The sequence below is a fragment of the Pecten maximus genome, chromosome 12 (genome assembly GCF_902652985.1).
Source record: "Pecten maximus chromosome 12, xPecMax1.1, whole genome shotgun sequence".
NCBI classification, from domain to species: domain Eukaryota; kingdom Metazoa; phylum Mollusca; class Bivalvia; order Pectinida; family Pectinidae; genus Pecten; species Pecten maximus.
The window spans coordinates 571380-590938 of NC_047026.1; the positions used below are offsets into that span (position 1 = coordinate 571380).

Consider the following 19559-nt stretch of genomic DNA (forward strand, 5'->3'; position numbering starts at 1 on the left):
ACTCTCATGTGCAGACAACTATGAAAATGAAGATTTTTTTTTCTGACATTTCCTGAAAGATGGAAAATTTGCTCTGACTCTCATATTATTGAATATTGTTGAATTTTGTTGAATTTTGTTGAATTTTGAGACAGATATCCTAACAAACTACATTTCTTTCATATAGACAAAGAATGTTGGATGTTATAGTGTCTTAATATTACAGTTATTTCTCACACCTTTACATATGCAAGATACATTTTTCTCTCACCCTGGACAGAGATATCTGCAGTTTTACCTCGGTAAGATTTTCTTATCTCACCCTAGGGAAAAGACAAGCTACACGTGCTCTTTGAACGTGCTCTTGTTCTCGATAGGGTGACGTCACTGTGACCTGACCCGGAATAATTGAATGCTAAATATCAATATTATTCACAAAAGAAATTAAAATAAGTATTAATTATCAGAGTTAACTGAGTGTTTGGTGTTATTTTTGACAAGCTAATCGGAATTATATTTTGTATGAAATCAACATTGTAAGGTGTAAAGCGTCTGCTGCAACCTTTTCACAACTGTCATCCGCCGTCCACGTCTTGTTGTTTACATACGTTTGAATTTGGTTCACACTTCGTTTGGAAAACAGGGTAAGAGAAAAATAATCATTCATCTCTTTTTAGGATGAGATAGGGGGATCTCAACCCTCGCTGGGAGATTGTTAAGTTCCCAAACACTCAGCAAGCCTCGTGTTTGGAAATTTAACAATCTCCCTCCTCGGATTGAGATCCCCTATCTCACCCCAAAAGGGGTGAAAGATTCTATTAGTCCCATGTGGAACACCCAGGAATCTCTATCCCACGTAGGTGCACCGAGTGACCTCAGTTCAGGTGTAGTATGGTAAAGTGAAGCCCATGGTAAAGTGAACTACGGTTCCTTTTTAAGATTACCTCATTTCTTTCCTCTTAACACAATAACACACAAAAAGTGTCTGGGGTCCTTGGTAATGTTATGACGTCATCATGTTGTCCATTATTAGTCACATGACCTCTATTGTTATTCAGCTTCAGAATGTAACAGTCACACTAATAAATTGTGCCCTGATGACGGCCTGCCTAGCAGGCCGAAACATGTCGGCAGGATCATTTTCAAACCTGGACTCTTCAGTTGCTGCTCTTCTTTCATACCTTCATATATAGCATTGTTGGGCATCAAGAGATAAAAACAATCCTGATGTAAAAATGGGCCCTGGGGTCTTTCCACACCCCTAAGGATTTACCTGTAGTGTCTTGGTTATATTTTTCAAACTGTTGAGATATTCATCTTATAACCATGTATAGCTTCGCTGGCCATTAAGGGATAAACTCAAATCTGATATAAAAGTAGGCCCAAGGGTCTTTCCCCACCCCGAGGGACTTAGTTTCTTTAAATACAATCATGTTGTAATAATGACCCTAGAGGTCTTTAACACCCTTAGAGAGTTTGGACTTCGTTATTTCTTTAAAGTTGTTGTGATCCCCACACTATAACCATATATAACATTGTTCAAGATTGGCAAATAAAACTATGTATTAACGAATTGAATATTAACATTATTTTGACGTTTGATCAAATCCAACCAGGTGAGCGATACAGGCCCCATGAACCTCTTGTTCATGGTATATACCATAGGTATACTTTTTTTGGTTTTATTGTCAGTCATCGAGAAAAAAAATACAAAGTTTCTATGTGGTTTCGCCATGTCGGATTGGTTTCCCTATGAATTTCACGTAAAATGGTGTGAGAAAAATAGCCCATTCATATTTCCCTATCCTACATACCTACATATGATGGGCTCTATCAATAGATACCTAGTTTTGCTAATTAATTGGCATGTTTTTAAAAGTGAGGTTCATGTTTTGTATTAAAATTCATATTTACTTTCAAGTGATTGAGAAATAAAGAAAGGAATAAAGAGTGAAAATATATATCTTTTTCAGATCCAGCTGCATTAGTTTCCTTTCTACTCTGGCAAAAAGTGATGTATCAACCATCAAATCTGTAGTGCTGCCTTGTCTGGTGGACAAACTGAGGACAAGTTTGTAATATTTCATTCTTAATCCAGAAATAATGTAGTAATTTCCACTGTAAAGGTCAATTGGCAACAGAAATTACTCTGTAATAGTGTAAAGAGGGAATGACAAATTCAACAGGTAATATGGGTCAAAGAATGATTGAGGGATATTCTTTCTAAGTAATGGGGCAAAAAGGTTGCATGGTTGACTATGGTGGTGATTTGGAAGAAGAATCAAGGGAGGGTAAGTTCGCCAGGTAGGATTTAGGGGTTGGGTGATGAGCTACTAAACATTCTTTTTTAAGGGAAATTATACATGTAATGGTACACAGATGGAGGAGTTGATAATGAAGCAGAGTTTATTGCAATGTTTGTTTAAAATTTCATGTTTAAACAAATTTATGTCCATTCTCATCTATCCCTGTTTTATATAAATTGGTTGTAATCATTGTTTACACAGAACCGATGGAGATTGATGGTGTTAATCCTGAACAGCATCACATGGCATTCACAGGACTGGCAGCCATTTCCGTGACAACAGAGCTCCTTTCTTTGGTTGTCAAGGAGCTTTTCAACTATCTGTCCTCCCTGGCGCAGTGTAGGTTCATTAATTAAATATTCTTCAGTATTCTGGAGACTTATAAGTCTCTTACCTGTGAAATGTAGGGAACTTTCTCTTTATTCCTAAAGCCCTGGTATATCCTCTCCTGATTGAAAAGTTTAGTATCAAAGTTTTAGGAGGGCTTATTTGTAAACCACTTTTAGCATTCTCTTTGAAATTGATTTTGCAAAAATGAAGATGGATGCTTAAATGTGGGTAGGGCCTTATTTGAGGAAAAATATGGAAATATTTTCTTTACATTTGCAGTGTCCAGTGGTCAGTCAGATGTCCAGTCTGTGGCAAGATGTTTATCCGACATCTTCACCTCAGCTGTACCACAACCGGACATGCTGACCGTCCTCTATAACCAGACCCTCCCAGAACTCTTTAGTCTCCTTGTTACTATGGCAACAGATCCTAGTCATTTCAACAGCTGTTTACATCATGGTGTTGTTCTCCAGTATCTAACCACCTGTGTTTGCCAGGTTGTTATTCATCTGGATGCGAGGTAAGTCCAGGGTCATTTTGGTTTATGTAGACAAACCAGTTTGTCAATATTTAAAATGTAGCATCTCAGGCATAAATATTGATGGAACTGTGTAGATAGTGATTACTGATGTAATGGACAGTATATGTTAGTTTGTTAGGTCAATCTCACCCAAAGGGTCACGGTGACTTATAGCCATCGTGTTATGGCTGTCGTCGTGCTCCGTGCGTAAGACTTTACCCTTGGGTAAATTATGTCCAAATTTGGTTTGAAGCATCCTTGGGAGTGGAAAATCATATTTTATATAAAAGAGGCGGGTCTGACCCCTGGGGCTGGAGGGTGAGCGATACAGGTCCTTTGGGCCTCTTGTTACATACATAATCCTGAAAATTATTATTTAGGAGAAAATTTATGTTAAAGCTTGATTGCCTCTTAATGGTATTAAGATAGTTTGAAGTACAATTTGACCTTAGTTTAGTCAGTGACCATCAAAAGTAAGTAGAAATGGACCTGTACATTTTGGGTGTCTATTATGTTACCATGTTAATTTACAAGGAATGTTCATTTTATAAAAGAACTACAACTTGAAAAATAATTTAAGAATGATATTTCAACCTTCTTTTAATTTCGACATGTTTGGGGAGTAAGTTTCTATCATTTTCACTTGCTTGACACATAAAATAGTATTGCCTAAAAAGGGATAAGATTATATAAAGAAAGTTCGGTGTCACGTAGGTAGGCATGTGTCACGTAGGAAGGCATGTGTCACGTAGGTAGGCATGTGTCACGTTGGTAGGCATGTGTCACATAGGTAGGCATGTGTCACGTAGGTAGGCATGTGTCACGTTGGTAGGCATGTGTCACGTAGGTAGGCATGTGTCACATAGGTAGGCATGTGTCACATAGGTAGGCATGTGTCACGTAGGTGGGCATGTGTCACGTAGGTGGGCATGTGTCACGTAGGTGGGCATGTGTCACGTAGGTGGGCATGTGTCACGTAGGTGGGCATGTGTCACGTAGGTGGGCATGTGTCACGTAGGTGGGCATGTGTCACGTAGGTAGGCATGTGTCACATAGGTAGGCATGTGTCACGTAGGTAGGCATGTGTCACGTTGGTAGGCATGTGTCACGTAGGTGGGCATGTGTCACGTAGGTGGGCATGTGTCACGTAGGTAGGCATGTGTCACGTAGGTGGGCATGTGTCACGTAGGTGGGCATGTGTCACGTAGGTGGGCATGTGTCACGTAGGTGGGCATGTGTCATGTAGGTAGGCATGTGGAGACCTTTTGCGTTTTCTGTGTCGTACCTTTTGTAATTAGTTCTAGTCTAGGTCTCATTACACATTTTCTATATATCCTTATAAGGACATGGGATAATTGTTTTCTAGCCTAGTACATAATTATATCTACAACAATACGCATAAATTAAAATGCAAATTAGATTATCCATGGTTCCAAATATAGAGATTTTTCTTGGTTAGAATTATCATCTTGGTATGGGTAGTTTGATGTACATGTGTATATGATTACCACATTGATCAGAAATGATGACTTATTTGATCTGTGACCATTTGTGACCTATATATTGACCTTTGGAATAAGTGGTATAAAAATGCAAATGAAAAGTGTCCCACATTGATTAGAATTGATTATTAATTTGACCTTTGACCTTTGATGACATATATTGACCCTTATAATTAATTGGCATACTTTTAAAGTAGCATTAGATATGTAAATAAACAGTGGTAATGGGGTTTTGATATAAATTTATGACCACATTGACTTGTGATGACCTAGATATTAACCTTTAGTATAATCTATGACCACGTTGACTTGTGATGACCTAGATATTAACCTTTAGTATAATTTATGACCACATTGACTTGTGATGACCTAGATATTAACCTTTAGTATAATTTATGACCACATTGACTTGTGATGACCTAGATATTAACCTTTAGTATAATTTATGACCACATTGACTTGTGATGACCTAGATATTAACCTTTAGTATAATTTCAGTGTTATGATATATGTAAATGAACAATGTACCACATTTGATAAGACTGAATGACCACTTGCACCTTTGATAACCTATATATTGACCTTTGATAACCTATATATTGACCTTTGATAACCTATATATTGACCTTTGGCTTAATGTTACTTAAGTGTCATAAGATGTGCAAATGAAAAATATACCACAGTGATAAGAATTAATGACTACTTTTTTTTGTGACTTTTGATGACCGTAGATGATAACTTTAGAGTTATACCCCCGCAACGAAGTTAGGGGGGTATACTGGAATCAGGTTGTCTGTCCGTCCGTCTGTCTGTAGACGCATTTTGTCCAGACAACTCCTCCCAAACTGAAGGGCCGATTTCAATGAAACTTCACACAAATATTAAGGAACATGTGTAGATGTGCATGCCACTTTCTTTTTCTCAAAATTATGGTTGCTATGGCAACTGGTCACTATAAACATGTTTTCTGATAAGAACCATAACTTTAAGTTTGTCCGGACAACTCCTCCTAAACCGAAGGGCCGATTTCAATGAAACTTCACACAAATATAGAGGACCATGTGTAGATGTGCATGCCACTTTCTTTTTCTCAAAAGTATGGTTGCTATGGCAACTGGTCACTATAAACATGTTTTCTGATAAGAACCATAACTTTAAGTTTGTCCCGGACAACTCCTCCTAAACTGAAGGACCGATTTCAATGAAACTTCACACAAATATAAAGGACCATGTGTAGATGTGCATGCCACTTTCTTTTTCTCAAAATTATGGTTGCTATGGCAACTGGTCACTATAAACATGTTTTCTGATAAGAACCATAACTTTAAGATTGTCCGGACAACTCCTCCTAAACCGAAGGACCGATTTCAATGAAACTTCACACAAATATAGAGGACCATGTGTAGATGTGCATGCCACTTTCTTTTTCTCAAAAGTATGGTTGCTATGGCAACTGGTCACTATAAACAGGTTTTCTGATAAGAACCATAACTTTAAGATATCCGGACAACTCCTCCTAAACCGAAGGGCCGATTTCAATGAAACTTCACACAAATATAGAGGACCATGTGTAGATGTGCATGCCACTTTCTTTTTCTCAAAAGTATGGTTGCTATGGCAACTGGTCACTATAAACAGGTTTTCTGATAAGAACCATAACTTTAAGTTTGTCCGGACAACTCCTCCTAAACTGAAGGACCGATTTTAATGAAACTTCACACAAATATAAAGGACCATGTGTAGATGTGCATGCCACTTTCTTTTTCTCAAAATTATGGTTGCTATGGCAACTGGTCACTATATTACTGTGTTATCTTAGTTGGCCTCTAATTATCAGTTCCAATTCACCATTGACTCGTGCAGATTCGGGGGGTATTAGTCAGCCATCCTGGCGACAGTTCTAGTTAGGTATGGAAATGAAATGCTTACCACATTTAAGTGTACATTGTGAACCAATAAAACATGTGGTCTCCAGTGACTTCTATTTCAACAGATATATTAGAATTAAATTTCCATAGTATCTACATGCATATTACATTACATGATAAATGTAGATTAGAATTTCCTTTCACTAATTTTAATATCCATTAATACCAAACAATTATATAGATCTTAGTTAATTAGTAAGGAAACTTCAAAACTACCTGACAATTCTGTCTTGTTTCAGGTGTTAATAATGACCTGATCAGGTGAGAATTTAGGCCTGTATAGGCCTCTTGTTGGACATAATTATATGTTTACAGAGTCTTGATTGTTTTACAGGAGATTAACAGATTTGCATAGACATGTGACGCAATTATATCTACATAACGATACAACTTACCTTTCCCGTACACCGTCCACAGCGTTCCAGCCACTACAGGTGGGTGGGATTTAATGATGAAGTCTATTCCATATTATACATGTACCTAAAATGAGATATGATGGAGCTGTTTCCTGAAAACAAATAACCAGTGTCCAAAGAATATTTACAATTGTTGATAATTGATAATTTTTCATAGATTTCCACTTTGAAGAGCAATTAGCAATCACATTGTCAGGTCTGGGTCTGTCAATTAAAAAAAAACACTTTTGTACACAGTATCTCAACATCATAATAAGGTAACATATTTATTCCATTTTTAATGTAATTAGACTTTTAATTTGTGGTCATCACTTAAGGGCCAAATGTCACACATAAACACTTGATACTTTTATACATAGTTAATTTATACAATCAGTATCAATAGTTTTATACATAGTAAATTTATACAATCAGTATCAACAGTTTTATACATAGTTAATTTATACAATCAGTATACATAGTTAATTTATACAATCAGTATACATAGTTAATTTATACAATCAGTATACATAGTTAATTTATACAATCAGTATACATAGTTAATTTATACAATCAGTATACATAGTTTTATACATAGTTAATTTATACAATCAGTATCAATAGTTTTATACATAGTTAATTTATACAATCAGTATCCATAGTTAATTTATACAATCAGTATCAATGAAGTTGTATTTCTATTGTTTGTTGTTACTGGTCAAGGTAAAGGTCACTTTCACTCTGTTTTATTGTTTATCAGAGTATTTTGTTTTATCTTACAGATTTCCTCACCCTGGCAACAGACAGAATTGATAACCGTAGCAACCCCTGTGATATGTTCCTGTCCTGATGAGGTAGTTGAACGGTTTCATTCATCCCAAAAATGTCAATTATTTGGGTGGTAGCCTACGCCTTTATAAAAAATATATTTAGAAATGATAAAATTCATGAAAGCAGTTTGAAGTGAAATGGGGATACCTAATGATAAGGTATCCCCATTTCACTTCAAACTGCTTTCATGAATTTTAATTATTTTCTTCCATTTTGATATATGATAATAACATTAGAATCTTGTGAAAGTATGGGCAATTTAATCTTGAAAATATAATTTCATTGCAAATTGATAATAAATGTGTTCCAGTAGCTATATATAGGTGTTGGTTTCTGTCTATCCATTGCCTGTATTTATGATAATCATGCAGTGAAAGGGATTCTTGTATTTTCCATCAGATGTTCGAGTCCTGTCTGACAGAGTACAGCCAGCATTTGTGGTCACTTTCCCTCAAGTCTGACCATGAACTGACCAGGAGAGCTGCTGCCAAGTGTTTGGCTGGACTTATCAACAGATGGCCTACTGGTCAGTGCCGTATAGTGATGTCATGTTAAAGCATTGGCTATGTTAACGTTCTCTAAGCTTTTTTTCTGTAAACCAGATGAAATGGTCGGGTGGTATTGCACATGGCTAATATTACTGTGTTACATATGTAGGACATCACACAAAAGTCAGGTAAGGTCTCATTAATAAAATTTTGTTATTTGTTATATTTTTCAGAAATGCGTTTTCCAAAATTTTTTTTTTTTTGTTCATCACTTTCCAGGTGACAGTCTATCAAACTTTCTACTGTCAACGTGTGACACGATAAATACTATTCTGAGAAATGACGCTGTGGAAGGAAGCAAGAGAGCTGCACTGAATCAGCTAATCTGGGTCACAAAAGCTCTTGCCATGAGGGGCCATATTAAAGCTAAGGAGCTTATTACCACGGTAACCAAAATTTAAGTCCACTTTTAGTTTGATATACATTTAAATGCTTTAAAATTTGTTTTTCCAGATAATGTATTCTAGAGATGTGTATCTATATATATTGTAAGATATTACAGTGGAAATTAGTTAACTTGAACTCAGAAAACTCGAATACACTGCTTACATCGAAGTACCTCGTCAGTCCCGACCAAATTTTCTCTTTATCTTCGTAAAAAAAAAAATTGGAAAACTCAAAAAACTTGGATAATATGAAGTGAAAATTTGGTCCTAATAAAAAAAATCCTACTTGAAATAATTGAATAATTTCGAAGTATCGTTTTTGAGTCTAACAACGATCCTTGGTAAACGCCGACATTTTTTCAACATCAAACTTCCGTTTGTAACACTGAAAATTTCGGCACGACAAACCTACCAATTTTTATATATGCTATTATAAGTGTTTAATAAATTGATTAAAGAAATTGTCTGTGGATAAAAAGTACTGCTTTACTTACATCAGACGGTCGCCGATAATAATGCACACTACAGCCAACAATTCATCTAGGCCTAGGCTACCCGCTTGCTCAAGCGGAACTAATCTCTGACAAACTGGTACTTCGGTTGATGTTGTTACAGGTGTAGAAATGAAACAGTCAGCCCTGCGTATTAAATCTATAAATTCTTTAGTCAAACGAAGGAATGCCCGTTTAAGGTATAATATAAGTTTTTTAAAGAAGATTTTTGGTATAGAATGATCATTTCAGAGGTTTGAATTTTTAATTGTGAACAATTTCCACATGACAATTAAAAAAAAGAAGGCTTTGTGTTTGGTGAGGTTAATCTGTATCTTTGTATGTTGTAACAGCTTACACATCTATTAGATGACCGATGTGTTGGAGAGCACGCCGCTAGTGGCTTTGGGATCATTTTAGGGGACTTCATGGATGTACTCTCCAAGCCCCTTGGTGCTAACATACGAATGATGTACAAACAGAGAGTATTTGTGGAAAATGTTGACAAGTTAAAAGAAGGATTCAACAGCTCCCCTCCTGGTAAGTATAAGGGAATGGCCATTAAGCTTCTCTGTTTATTAAGAAGTAGTTTGCTGACCTAACCCTCTAGCTGGTCAGTACACATTTCCTTGGAAAATCTTACTGCAATAACAATTTTCAGAAAATGCTGATAGGCAGCCATCTTGGATTTTGACAATTGACGTTTGTTATCACTACTTCTCAGAAAGCACCAAAGGGATCTCTCTGAAATTTCATACGTTGGTGTCCCTTGGGCCCTTATTATGCATATTGTAGTTTCGGACCAGTAGGAAAACAACATGGCCGACAGGCAGCCATCTTGGATTTTTACAATTGAAGTTTGTTATCACTACTTCTCAGAAAGCAATGAAGGGATCTTTCTCAAATTTAATATGTAGGTTCCGCTTTGTCCCTAGTTATGCATATTGTAGTTTGGAACCAATCTGAAAACAACATGGCCGACAGACAGCCATCTTGGATTTTGACAATTGAAGTTTGTTACCGCTATTTTACAGAAGGTACTGAAGGGATCTTTCTCAAATTTCATGTATAGGTTCCCCTTGATCATGATCACTCATATTGCATTTTGGGACAAATCTGGAAACAACATGGCCAACAGACAGCCATTATCGCTTAATCTCAAATTTCATATATAGGTTCCCCTTGTTTGAAAAGTACTAGAGGGATGTTTCTCAATTTACACAGATTAGTAAGAGGACAGGGAAAATAGAAAGAAGATCAATCTGACATGGAACCTATAAAGATCATTCAATGGTGGGCGCCAAGATCCCTCTGGGATTTCTTGTTCATTTAAACAACTTCTTCTTATTAACCAAAAAGGCCCAGAGATAATTGGCCTGTAGCATCCTGGGGTGAAGGGCTACCAAGTTTGTTCAAATGACATTGATCTTCATTCCAGGTCACAAAGTTCAAATAAGCTATAATCTTCAAATGACTTCTTCTCAATAACCAAGAGGCCCAGATACTTGATATTGGTCCAGTAGCATGCTAGGGCTACCAAGTTTGTTCTAATAAATGACCTTGACCTTCATTCAAGGTCACATGGGTAAAATAGGCTAGAATCTTTAAACAACTTCTTCTCAATAACTAAGTGGCCCAGGGACTTGATATTAGTTCTGTAGCATGCTGAGGTGAAGGCTACCAAGTTTGTTCAAATATATGACTTTTATCTTCATTCAAGGTCACATGGGTCAAAAAGCTAAAAACTTCAAACAACTTCTTCTCAATAACCAAAGAGCCCAGGGACTTGATATTAGGCCTGTAGCATCCTGGGGTGAAGGCTACCAAATTTGTTCAAATGAATGACATTGACCTGCATTCAAGGTCACAAAGGTCAAATAGGCTATAATCTTCAAACGGCTTCTTCTCAATAACCAAAAGGCTCAGAAACCCAATATTAGGTCTGTAGCATGCTGGGGTGAAGTGCTACCAAGTTGTTTCAAATGAATGACCTTGACCTTCATTCAAGGTCACAAAGGTCAAATAGGCTATAATCTTCAAACGACTTCTTCTCAGTAACAAAGAGGCCCAGAGACTTGATATTGGGTCTATAGCATGCTAGGGTGAAGGGCTACCAAATTTTGTTCAAATAGATGACCTTGAATATTGAATTGTATTGGTAATTGCAAAACATACCAGTTTGTGTTACCCAAGCAGTCATTTTCAGAGTCCGTTTTACTAAGATTTAATTCTCTAAAAGGCTCAAACTGATATGGTTGGATTCCCTCTTCTTGTTGGCAATCTTTGCCAAAGTCATCGACCTCAAAAGTCATGTCCAGATCGCATTCAGATATGTCTGTGTTGTTACTGTTCATACTAATGTCTATACTGCTGGCCGCCATTACAGTTACTCCATTAAACCTCAGATGTCATAGATTGAAGAGTCCCAAATCAGCGTAATAGACTGATACAGTGATTAGCAGTTGACCAACAGGTGCAAAACTTGTACTTCGATGTGCGATATCTTGTCACTCGGTCAACCAATTTTGATGTGGTTTACGACATTCTTCTTTGGTAATTACATAGAATATCATATTTGAATATCGTTTTTCGTTCAGGGTACACTTTAAACACCCAAAAAATTGTCCGATAAGGAGAGAAAGAAGAACCAGAGGAAGAAGAAACACAATAGGTCTTTTCACCAGTTTCACCATATCAGTTGGTGAAAACACCTAAATATGTCTTTGAAACCCAAACTTGAATTTTCATATTTCTTTCTGCAAATCAATGAGTGGTTTTCATTTTTCTTGTGTTAAGTTACTGATGTTTGTGATAAGACTTGACATTTACTTAATGATGTTGACATGATCTGTTTTTTTAATTTCAATCAGCTACCAAGAAGAACTACCTGACTTGCTTATCACACATGCTGAAAATACTCCCTAAACAAGTCCTACTCACTGAACTGCCTCCAGTAAGTTAGGATTCATGGTCAAGTGAAAGCAACAAACAGCAAGGTTTTCTTTCATATATCTGAAACAGCCTATTGATATTAATGAAATAATTGCTATGCACTTAATTTATATAGAGAAATTTTAGTACAGAGGAAAACAAATCATTAGTATGTTATACTTTGGAGGGAAATTATTGTCCTTTTCTGTAGCTTCATATGAAACACTGTCGAATTCCAAGGGTTCTGCTCTGAAAATCTGAAACACTGTCAAAATCCAAGGGTTCTGCTCTGAAAATCTTAAACACTGTCAAGATCAAAGGGTTCTGCTCTCAAAATCTGAAACACTGTCAAGATCAAAGGGTTCTAATTGTCAAGTAAGTAATAACGACAGTACAGACAAGTAAATTGTCGAATTTTCGAGGCAATCTGCCCCTTTATCAAGACACAGTCCAAGGTCTGATCCTCAATTTTAAATTTTTAAATTCTAAGCATTCAATTTTGTCATGACACATTTCTAAAATGCAGCCAATAAGAGTGTCCAAATCAGTGTGATACAGTTAAACTGTTATTGTACTTCCCCAACATTCATGTATTTTGCCTTTTATCAAATACAATGTACATACATAAATTGGATATATGCAGGATTCCTTATCAGGTTCCAGTAAACATAGTATCATTCACAATGTGGCTCTTACAGGTGGTACATACAAAACATTCAGTTATCTCACTCTCTTTCTTAATGTGAATTAAGAATTTTTACTCATTCCCTGGAATGTTGCAAATAAAAAAATCATAACAAGCCAGTCAACAATAAATAAAATGCTGACTGTTATGGAACATCAGAATGGGCCTAAGCATTCAATTTACTAAGGAGAAGTATCTTTCTAATCGGAATTGCTATGGTAACAGTCTGCCTGCTTCAGGATGGGTTTTTCACAGGTAACAAAACAGTTGTTTGATGCCGACAGTCAACAGCCAATATCATTTCTCCGAGATCAATCTGATCAACTGTTGGTACCAACATCTTGGGGAAATAATTTTCAGTGTTGACTGATAAGGCATTAGAGAAAACAACTGCATAGTATGTATGACATGCTCCATAGGTGTACAGAAATAGTCATACAGACCCTTGGATTTTGAAGATGTCGCTGTTGATAAAATTCTCTTTTCAATTAAAGTTATTTCCACCACCGATACATTTTTTTTTTCTTTTGCAGTTATTCCCCCTGATGGTACAATCCTTGTTGTGTGATGACCTTGACCTTCAGTTGTCTACCATGACAATACTTTGTGACTGTACCCATGATGCACCTGTTGTGATATCTAAACATGTGGAGACACTGGTTCCACAGCTACTTCAGCTGTGTACACACGCTTCCTCAATGGTAAGACTGGGTATTCAATAATATACAAATATCATAGGTGCAATAGAACATCGGTCGATTACCAGTACCAAGGGTCAAATACTCTGGACTATTGCACAGACACCCATGATATTATGAGACTCTTTCATATGTGTATATGTAGGATAGGGATATTCCACCCGAGGGGTCACAAATTCTGGTGAAACTCAGGCTTGCCGAGGGTTTTACCACATTTTGTGATCCCGAGGGTGCAATATCCCTATCCTACATACACACATAATGAAAGAGTCTTTTTCTCTCATATCACTACCAAATTTGTGGCAAAAGTGTCCCTCAGCCATCCATTTTCTTCAATTTTTTAATTTATCTATTTGTCGTTTTTACTTAAAATACTATGATATTCTGAAAGATCATACCGGATTTCGGCAAACTAAGTTTGCACACAAATTTTATTCCTTTTGTGGTTAGTATTGATGAACGAATGAAAAATTCGCCAATAAAAATATGCGTAACTTGACCGACTTTTGACGTGGCCGTGATCAAATTGTCAACATCTGTAGGGTAGGCCAGTCTGTACTGTATAGTACTGTACTGTAACTGTTCTAGGCCGAGTCTACAGTAACAGAGTCATATTTTCGCTCGGATGAAATGTCTAATTGTTTAAGTGTGTAGCCCTATCGGTTTATTGTTGGTATGACATATATTTATCTCAGAATATATGTATTTTATTGTTAAGTCCAATGTTTCAAAACCGACACCGACGATAAGGACTGTCGGATGTAAACACAAGCAGGCGACATTGTAAGAGTTGTCCCCCTTGAACGCAGATTACTCCGCGCGCATGAAATGCTAAATATATGTAAGATAGATTTATCTTACATAGCTATCTTACATGGGCAAACTCTATCCAACATGGCGAGATATGAGAGAAACTTGTGTTATTACATAATCACTAAAACACACATAGAATCACTGAACTCTCGACTTTCCTGTAGGCCTAGAAGTCACTATGACTGTCATCTGGCAGTGTTGACATCTGAGTGACTGAGGCTTGAAAGGGTAGAACAAAATTCTTATACGTCATGCAGTGTTCAATATAATAGTTCACATGTAAAGGTGCAGTATTCATTTTAGCCATCCAATTGTTCAAAATATAACATATGTGTGTAGTAAAGAAAAATCAAACACATTATAATGCAGTAATACAATATAAATGAGGTTATTTACACAATAGATAACAATTAGTTGAATAAATTCATAGTTTATTAGGTCACCTGAGTGAAGCTCATATGCATTCCCGCAGCCTCCCACAGTAAGACCCCTCGCGCACTTCCATCTGGGCCAACAAGCTTGATTGATATAAGTTAATATAACTTGTTTCGCAATTGTTGTAAAATAAAGTTTACATTTTTTTTTAATACAGGTTTGAGGTTTTGCCTTATATTAGCTTTTTAAATCTTTTTAAGCCAGCAAATCGAGATATAGTCTAGAGTACTCCTATCATTGACTCTGTATTAGAATGTCAGTTCTTCTGTATTTGTTTGACTTTGAAAGTTTGTTTACTGTGTAACAATTTCACAAATTTAAATTTGTTTTTCTTTATGTTTACACAGAAAATCCGCATGAAGTCTTTACGATGTATAAATGCACTGTCAGTCTTGCCTGCCCACCTGTTGTTACCGTACAAATCTAGTGTGGTGCGTAGTTTGGAGCTAGTCCTTGACGACAAAAAACGACTCGTCAGAAAGGAGGCTGTTGCTGCACGCACAGAGTGGTGAGTAGTTTCTACTATGTTGGGGGCCATTGTATGTAGCCAACAGAGCACGAGGCTAATGCCTGCAGTAGAGATTCATACCCGATTGTGGTGTGAACCCTAGCACAGCAGTTTGTTTTTTCTGAGGAAGCCCAGATCTTGGATCATCCTGTGAAGTCATTGTCCTGTGTGAATTAGACAGTTTACCAAATTGCTCTGGATAGTATGTGACATGCCTTCTGGATGGAGGCCATTAATTCCCCCTCAAAATGACCCTGGCTGTTCACAGGATGATAAATCCAGCTAATTAACAACAAACTTTCAAACAAAGTTTGTTATATCAAAAGGGCAATATATGGAAGTATTGTCTAATGACATCAAAACTAACTTAATTATCATTTTAATTTTGCTCCATTTCTTTTACTTGGCAAATTATTGACAACATTGTTACTGTTCTGTTTCCTACTTATCATTTTTTTGTATAATGCTTTAAATTTGGTAGGTCAATATTTTGCGTTTTTGTTTTTTGTTCATGTTATTTGGCATGAGTCAAAAGGTGAAAGCAGCAGCAAAAATGAAGGTCAAAAATCCAATTTGGCCACCATGACGTCATGTAATTATATTATTTGTAGATAATGACTAGGGCTAATTTTTATATAATTACAAGTTTAAGGTCAGAGGTCAAATAAAAAAGCTCGCCAAGGGGTTATGTTTGTCTAATTTTAGAAAATCTTCATTTTTTTCCATTTAAAAAAAAAAATATTTTTCATAGTATGATGCAGTATGTCCTTCTGTTGATTTTGATGTCTTAAGTTTTTCGTTAACGCGATACACCATTTTTAATATTTCTTTTGTTCTATTGGGTATGCCCACAACTCGCATTTTAAGTTTCTTCTCAAATTCCACCAGTAGGATTCAGCACAAACTTTGACAAAATGACTTTGAGATGGTACTGACCAAGTCTTGTTATCATGGGGTCGGTCTAATATCCAATAATATGGCCGCAATGATGGCATGTATTGAAAAAGTTTAAAATGGCCATAACTCAAAAAGGATTCAGTTTACAGAGGTCATGTAAATAAGTTATTTGTAGATAACGCCTGGCGCTAACTTTTACCCACTAAAAGTTTAAAGGTCAGAGGTCAAATAAAAAAGCTAGCTATGGTGTCAAAGGTCACCTACTTTTCAACTTTTTTGATTTTTGAAATGTTTTGTTTTTACATAGATCAATGTAATATGTCATTCTGATGATTTTGGTACGTTCAGTTTTTCTTTAGGTAGCACACCACAGTAAGACAGCCTGGCCATGGGCAATTTTTTTGTTAAGCAAATAACTCCTGTATTATGATATGCATAAAAAATGAAAAAATAAATGTACACTATAATTGGTATATTCAGTATGAAGTAGTACATACAGGCTTCACATTTATTAAAACAAAAATCAATAAATTGGTTCCGGATTTTAAATATCCGGGTTTTCCGAACGTGTGTTTACACAGGAAATTTAGTTTTGCCTACAGCGCAAAATGGAAGCCCACGGAAAAGGTAAGATAGCAGGAAAACTTAATTTACAACATATGTCCAAACAAGATTAATTCTGTCTTTGGGATAGAGATATTTAATTTCAAATAGGTTTCAGAAAAAAAATTGTGTAGAGAATTGTGCCATTTTGGGTCAAATATCATAATATTTTGCAATTTTTGAGAATTTTTTAAGCTGTTACCATGGTATTCACAGCTCTAAAAATCACAGAAAATATCAGTTCACTTATCCTTCAGAGCTCTATTAAAAATGTTGTACAGATTTAAAATATATATACTTTATTAGAGGTTATATGTAAGGTTAACTGGCAATGTTTACATATCTAAAACATGTGCCATATTTTTCAGAATTTGGCATTTTTACTGTACACTGCTACCTTAGCACTTCAGGTTCAGATAGTATGTCATTTTGAAAATTTTCATGATTGTGCAATAATTAATAAATCTTTACATTTCCCCCAAAAACCAGAGGCCCAGGGACTTGATATTTGGCCTGTAAAATGCTTGGGTAAAGGGCTACCAAGTTTGTTCTTATGAATGACCTTGACCTGAATTAAAGGTCACAAGGGGTCAAATAGTCTAAAATTTTAAAAGATTTCTTCACAATAACCAAGAGTCCCAGGGATTTAATGTTTGGCCTGTAGCATACTGAGATGAAGGGCTACCAAGTTTGTTCTAATGAATGACCTTGACCTTCATTCAAGGTCACAAGGGATCAAATAGTCTAAAATCTTTAAACGATTTCTTCTCAATAACCAAGAGTCCCAGGGACATGATATTGGTCATGAAGTATGCTTGGATCAAGCTCTAAATAGTTTCCTTTAATAAATGACATCGAACTACATTCAAAGGTAATTTCTGCCATAAGTTTCTCAAAGTGTGAAAAGCCTGTCGAAATGTTAGCCAACAATTTCTAGTTACAATTGTGTTCTATCACAATTAGTGGTCAAAAACATAGCTTCTAATGTTGTTTTGTAGCAAAAATAAAAAAACATCCAAAATGGAAAATTAAGAAATAATTAACGATGATTCGTGTATTGTTGCAGGATATACAACGAGGACGAGGATATTTTGCAAAATATCCGAGTCCGAGTTGTATATCCTGCAACAATACACGAGTCAAAGTTGATTATTTCTATTCTGCCATGTACTGTTTAGCTCTGAGATCGACCTCTTTCTAATAGAAAAAAAAACAAAGAAACCCCGAGAAAACCTTGTAATTTATTTCTGGAGTATTGCATTATTACAATCAAGAGCATCTATCATATGGCATTGATTTTGAAAAAAAAAGGATAAAAAAAAATAAAAAAAATAAAAGGGGGGCCTCCGTAGGATTCGAACTCGCATCGTGATAAAAATATATTGAAAGACTAACCCATTAGCCCACCTTTTATAAAATGTGTAAATATTAGATATATAAATTGTAACAGTCGTGACTCACTACCGTGTATTATTGGCACGAGCGTGGGTTATTCGAAAATAATACATGGTTTTAAACCAATCAAAACTGGCGTTACATAGCAAACATGGTAGAATATACAATAAGAAATGGAAAATCATTACTTCCACTTAATCACGGAAATTATGCCTTTGACAAAAAAATGCATCTGGTTGAGATCATCAGCCGATTTCAGCCATCCTATACACTTCTCCTTTCTGGACCTAGAAGAAATCTGTGTCCTGACCAACTATTGTTATTTTTGAGTTGGTCAGAAATCCAAGATGGCCATCATGGTCAACTTACAGTATTGCACTATCCCAATTGTTATCAATACCACTATACTGCTACTGTTTAAATCATATGTTATGGCCCAAGGGCCTCTTGTTTTGAAATTTAGTATATAGGTGTGGTATAGCACTACAAAAACAACTGCAGTGTTTTGTGAGTGAATAAAATGGCTGCCATTTTCTTGCACTGTGTGGGTACTTTTGTAATGGCCATCCATTATAATCATCACAATTTTAACTAGTTAATAATAACAGTTATCTAATATATCTATTTTCTGTTTTATTTAAACTTCCCTATTTTGTTTTCTGTTTTCATTTCAGGTTTTTGGTTGGAACTCCAAGTTAGTCGCCCAGATGATGTCATTAATTAATGGACCACTTCTTGTCCCTAAGAAAACAGAATCTCACACCGCCCTGTTCCAGTGATACACTCCGTACATAGTAGACATTCAGTGAGGTGCTATAAGTCTGTGAATTATAACTTATATGGTGTTCATTTAGATAATTACAGTAAAACTTATGTCGAACACGCTAATGAATCGAATACATCGGATGAGTTGATAGTTTTGTTTGGTCCCTATTTTTATCTTCTTTGTCTTGGTAAATTAAACATGGATATTTTGCATTGTCTTGGTAAATTAAACATGGATATTTTGCACCCTGTCATATCAATTACTGTAGTTGTGTCTAATATATTTTGTGGTTCGTCCCTTCAAACAAAATGATACTAAAATTGCTTTTTGCTCACATGAAAATTCCTGGCTTTGGTCTGATTGGCAAACTGTGACCAGTCAGCTGTATTGCTGTAAACAACCCTATTACTGGGTATTATAGTTTGGAGCTGTTGATCGATCATCAATCCTTTTGTTTGCCCGTTATCATCATTTGGTGGGCTTTTGAAAACTTAATGCATAGGTTCTCCATGATCCCAATAGTTGTGCCAATTCAATTTCGATTTAAAAAATAAAATGGCCAACAGGCAGCCATCTTGGATTTTGATAATTGAAGTTTGCTATCGCTAGTCC

The 19559-nt window shown here is 36.0% G+C and overlaps 1 protein-coding gene across 2 annotated transcripts in view; it reads left to right on the top strand.

Moving 5' to 3' along the window:
• The window catches only part of LOC117339321 (MMS19 nucleotide excision repair protein homolog), a 50758-nt gene extending 31663 nt beyond the window's left edge, over nucleotides 1-19095 (top strand). The window contains exons 15-26 of one of the 2 annotated variants that reach the window (XM_033900852.1): nucleotides 1953-2050; nucleotides 2487-2624; nucleotides 2895-3135; nucleotides 6900-6999; nucleotides 7743-7814; nucleotides 8191-8317; nucleotides 8559-8725; nucleotides 9570-9756; nucleotides 12087-12169; nucleotides 13366-13533; nucleotides 15126-15286; nucleotides 18856-19095. In XM_033900852.1, coding sequence (XP_033756743.1) covers nucleotides 1953-2050; nucleotides 2487-2624; nucleotides 2895-3135; nucleotides 6900-6999; nucleotides 7743-7814; nucleotides 8191-8317; nucleotides 8559-8725; nucleotides 9570-9756; nucleotides 12087-12169; nucleotides 13366-13533; nucleotides 15126-15286; nucleotides 18856-18880 — 1567 coding nt within the window. In that variant the 3' untranslated portion in view covers nucleotides 18881-19095. Of the gene's footprint in view, nucleotides 1-1952; nucleotides 2051-2486; nucleotides 2625-2894; nucleotides 3136-6899; nucleotides 7000-7742; nucleotides 7815-8190; nucleotides 8318-8558; nucleotides 8726-9569; nucleotides 9757-12086; nucleotides 12170-13365; nucleotides 13534-15125; nucleotides 15287-18855 lie in introns of those variants that run through there. The other variant, XR_004535166.1, reaches the window with a different exon arrangement.
• The last annotated feature ends 464 nt before the right edge of the window (nucleotides 19096-19559 follow it).